The sequence below is a fragment of the Sinocyclocheilus grahami genome, unplaced genomic scaffold (genome assembly GCF_001515645.1).
Source record: "Sinocyclocheilus grahami isolate Dianchi unplaced genomic scaffold, SAMN03320097.WGS_v1.1 scaffold544.1, whole genome shotgun sequence".
Lineage (NCBI taxonomy): Eukaryota > Metazoa > Chordata > Actinopteri > Cypriniformes > Cyprinidae > Sinocyclocheilus > Sinocyclocheilus grahami.
The window spans coordinates 89,776-94,467 of record NW_015505723.1 but is presented as its reverse complement, the minus strand read 5'-3'; the positions used below and the strand labels follow the sequence as shown (position 1 = coordinate 94,467).

General features: G+C 39.9%; 1 protein-coding gene across 1 annotated transcript in view; it reads right to left on the bottom strand.

Moving 5' to 3' along the window:
* Positions 1-4,692, bottom strand: part of cep135 (centrosomal protein 135) — a 17,448-nt gene that overhangs the window by 6,793 nt on the left and 5,963 nt on the right. Inside the window, exons 10-16 of the mRNA XM_016238645.1 lie at positions 3,405-3,555; positions 3,051-3,283; positions 2,095-2,247; positions 1,848-1,988; positions 1,556-1,633; positions 751-902; positions 481-596 (exon numbers count right to left, since the gene is read on the bottom strand). Of these exons, the coding sequence (XP_016094131.1) occupies positions 481-596; positions 751-902; positions 1,556-1,633; positions 1,848-1,988; positions 2,095-2,247; positions 3,051-3,283; positions 3,405-3,555 (1,024 nt within the window). The remainder of the gene's footprint in view (positions 1-480; positions 597-750; positions 903-1,555; positions 1,634-1,847; positions 1,989-2,094; positions 2,248-3,050; positions 3,284-3,404; positions 3,556-4,692) is intronic.

The window sequence follows — 4,692 nt, the reverse complement described above, 5'->3', positions numbered from 1 at the left end:
AATTTTGTTTTTATCCCCCCCCCCCCCCCCAAAAAAAAAGTTCAGTTCAAAAGTTTGGCGTTAGTTAGATTTTTAAAAAATATTTTTGTAGTCTTTTGAAGTATTTTTAAGCTCACAATGGCTAAATTAATTTGATCAAATTTATAATGTAATTTCAGAAATCATTCTAATATGTTGATCTGGTGTTGAAGAAACATTATCATCAATATATTTACTAATTAATTTGAAACAATGGCATATCGCCTTTAAGCATTTCTCAGTTAAGTAACTTTCTCAATTAGTTAGATAATACTATAAGAACAATGAAATAAATGTGTTGGCTAGATACCAAAGTAAAGGTACTTCTGACAAGCCTAATACAGAGAGACAGATGCATGAGAGAAAACAGGAAGGAAGAGACAGAACAGCTAATAATTAGATAAAGATGTGCACTTGAGAAAATTCGAAGAGTGCAATACAAGACACTGTTCTGACACACACCGATTTTCTCTTCTAGTTTGTCAATCTGTTGGTGAGCTGCTCTCAGTTCATTGGTCTTGACAGATAATCTGTGCTGAACATCTGAGAGAGACTGCTCCATCTGCTCCTGCAGAAGCCTAAACGCAAACCCACACACATATGTGAAATATCAAGGGGATTTATAATTTTGGGTACAACTGCTAGGTACAATTTAAGCACAACCAAGACAGACAGGAATGTCCATCTACAGCGGTGCTACACAAACAAACACAAACACAAACACACACAGACCTGAGTGCACAGCTCTCGGCTCTCTGCTGTGTGGCCTCTTCTACATTCTGCAGCAGCACCGCTGACTGAGCCTTCAGCTCCTTCTCAACAGCAACATGACTCTCCTTGAGCACAGCCACCTGAGCACGCAGATCAGCCCTCTCTCTCTCCAGCTACACACACACAGTAATGTTTCAAATTATGATTTTTTAAAACCTAAAAATAACCTCACATATAGGGCAAATTTATAAGTGAGCATTTCTTTTGCCCTACCCACAAACAAGGCAAAGGGCACTTTAAAGGGTGTATTGCATTGCTCTCATATATGTGCACTTTTGTGAAATCCAGAAGGTTACCCTCATAACATACAATCAAAACCTATGTTTATAGTTTTTAGGTTAAGTTTAAGTTGTTAATATAAGTTTTGTGTCAAATATCCAAATGGGTTTAATCCAAGTTTACTTGCGCTGTTTTCAGTGTGCCACTTGGGGGTGGAAAATGAAAAATACGGGGAGAACGTTTTCTGCTATTAGTATACCAAGTATAATACAATTTTTATTCATGAGAGCAATTCAGGTCTCACAATAAGTAATAAAAACTTCCCACCCAGGATCAAATGATCATAAATTGCAAATTACAAATGTACAGGTCACAAAATGTCTTTTGGAAGGGATTCAGTTTAATTTTTAACATCCCTACAAGTACGGTCCCCTTCCTGCAGTGCCCTCAAGACATCTGGAATTAGCATATGACTATCCAGACATGACAAAACACACTGGTGAAGTTTGTGAAACTATAAACAGTGCAAGCTCTGTTAGTGTAGTACCATCTCAATGGTGTTCTCCAGGTCAAGAATCCTGATCTCCTCCTGTTCTCTGTCTGTCAGAGCTGTGCTCTGTGCAACCTGCAAAGTCCGAAAGAAGATTTATCTTGGCAACTCTCCCTTTAACACACAGTTATATCACTCAACCTACAAGTGAACTACAGTTTAGAAGTGCTATGTGGAATTTCAAACGCACAACTCGGCCTGCATATACTTAGCAGCTATTTATGGTCTGCTAAAAAAACAACAACAACTCAATTTGCAAACACATACACAAATGCACAAAAACACACACCTTGAGTCTGTCTCTAAGTGCGTCTCTCTCGGCAGTAACTCTCTGGAGTTCAGCTTCAGTCTGTTCCCCATCATCTCTGATCCTGTACTGGAATTCAGAGGACTCAAGCTCCCATTGGACACGTCTCAGCTCCTCCTGAGCCTATATTTAAAACACACGCATAACTTTACAGGAAAACAACTAGATGTGTCTTATCTTCTATCTAGATGTGTCTTTAAAAAAAATGCATTTCCAGATTTCTTCTCACCTGCTGGTACTGAGTGCTGAGCTGGTCTCTCTCTGCAGTCAGTAATTTAACTCTGGTCTGGATGTCTTCCATGTGTTTCTCAAAGCCCAGCAGCACTGACTGTAGCTCATCCCTCTCCTTCAGTGCACGTGAAAGCTCTGCGTCACCATCTCTCTAGAATATATATTTGGTAAATACTTTCTAAAATAATTGTTTAAGCAGGTAATTAAAGAGTCAATAAGTAAAATGTGCACAAAAATGCAGCCTTGTTACAAAATCAGTTATGATGTATAAAATAAAGGTAATACGGAAATATGCATAAAATGTATAATAAATAACTATAATTACAAAATATTGCATCTTTTCACAGACATTTTCATTTATATTTCTTTTTTTTATTAAATTTTCACTGGCTTTTATATTTTGAAAACTTAGCAAATCATTATTTATTTTAAACAAAAGGTATATTTGTAAATAGGAAGCTTATTTGCATTTCATCCAGGTGTCCATATGTTAAAGGGATAGTTCACCCAAAAATGTGGGAAAAAATTACTCACCCTCAAGTGGTTCCAAACTCGTAAAACCTTTGTTCATCTTCGAAACACAAATTAAGATATTTTTGATAAAATCCGAGAGCTTTCTGACTCTGCATAGACAGCAAGGGTACTACCACATTCAAGGCCCAGAAACGTAGTATGGACATCATTAAAATAGTCCATGTGACATCAGTGGTTCAACAGCAATTTTATGACGCTACGAGAATACTTTTTGTGTGCAAAGAAACAAACATAATGAATCAATTTGTGTTCCGAAGAACAAAGCTCTTACGGTTTTGGAACCGCATGAGGGTGAGTAATTAATGACAATTTTAATTTTTGTGTGAACTATCCCTTTAACAGTTCAGAAAGTGAGAAAAACTATATAATTATGTATGTAATAATTAGTATGTAATTACAGAAGTAAATGTCAGCTCCAACCTTTCCGTGCCAGCTGCCTCTTCCTCTGGGGCTCCTCCCCCTGCCTGGACTAGGGGTGGGGCTTTTGTCTGTCCTGCCCCTAAGCAGCCGATATCGCTCCAGCTCCTGTTTGTAGTAATTCCTTTCCTCCTCTAAACTTTTCAAAAAGCCATCCAGACGGGATGGAGACTGCTCCTTGCCACACATCCCATGCCTTGCACGCATCTGCTCCAATTCTAGAATCATCTCCTTATCTGAAACAAGCACAGTACCAAAATCAGGTGAATGACAAACCACATATGCAGACACCACACACACACACACACACACACACACACCTGCTAATAAAACATATAGAGCAGTGTTACATCTCACCAGCCTGTGTCATTGCTTCTACTTTATCCTGAAGTCTCTTTTTGTCTACTTCCAGAAAGTGTATTAGGCCCTCCATCTTGTCATTCTGTTCTTGAAGATCAAGCAGCTGATCCCGCAGATGGCCTTTCACATGATCTCCCTCTGCCATATCCTGCAACAAATCATTCAAATTTTTTTTTTTTACTGAATAAATTTTACTCACCCAAATCACAGTTATAAGTGAATGCATTGGGTGGCACCAAAGACTACAGAAATACAAAGACGGTTCACTCCTATACTTATGAATGGGAGAAACTGCAATATGGCCGAATAGTCCCGCCTTCTAAATAAAAGAGCCAATCGCTGATTGGTAAAGTCATTGCATCACTGCAGCAGCCGTTAGAAGCTCCAGTTCCCATAAAAAACCTGAGGCTAGACCAGCCAATGCACATGCGCAGTCTTAAAGGGGTCCTATTATGCTCTTTTACAAAGTCTTGATTTTGTTTTGGGGGTGTACTAGAACATGCTCTCATGCTTGGTGGTTCGAAAAACGCATTATTTTTCACATAATTTACATTACGACAATACCTCTCTCCCCAGGCTGGCACAAACGGCTCGATTAGTTCCGGCTTTGATGAAGGTCCGCCTTCCGAAAAACAAAATGTGTTGTGATTGGTTAGCTGTCCCAGTGCGTTGTGATTGGTGAACAGCTTAGACAGTGTTTCAGTACTGCAATGCCCCTTGCTCTGTCTTTCAACAAAGGCTTTTGGCAAATCCGGCACTTCTCACGCGTGATGTGGAAGCTGTCCTCAGTAAAATGCACAGCACACAATAGCAAATTGGGGTTATAATGCTCAGGAACAGAGTTAAAAAGTAAATTGCAACCACTGTTTCCGGACATCATCCGCTTTCGGAAGCCCAAACAAAGACGTTTGGGCACGGAGGTGAAAAAACAGCACCACATCTTTAAAATTAAAATACATTATTTTCTATGAGTGTAGGCACACCGGCGGCGCCGTTCGGCATCTGTCCGCGGCGCCCAGCTACGTCGTGTTGCACTTGTAAGAATTGTTCTAGACCAGCGGTTCTCAATTCCAGTCCTCGCGTACCCCCGCTCTGCATGTTTTGCACGTCTCTCTTTGTTAACACACCTGATTCAGATCATCTCATTAGAAGTAAGCTCCGTGCATGAACTGTGTTGCGATTGACATGCTCCCTACACAGTGTCCATTGCTCCCTACTCCCTGAGCAGGGGAAATCCGTTGAAGTTTACTTCACTTCGGAATATTCATTTACAGATTTGCGCTGC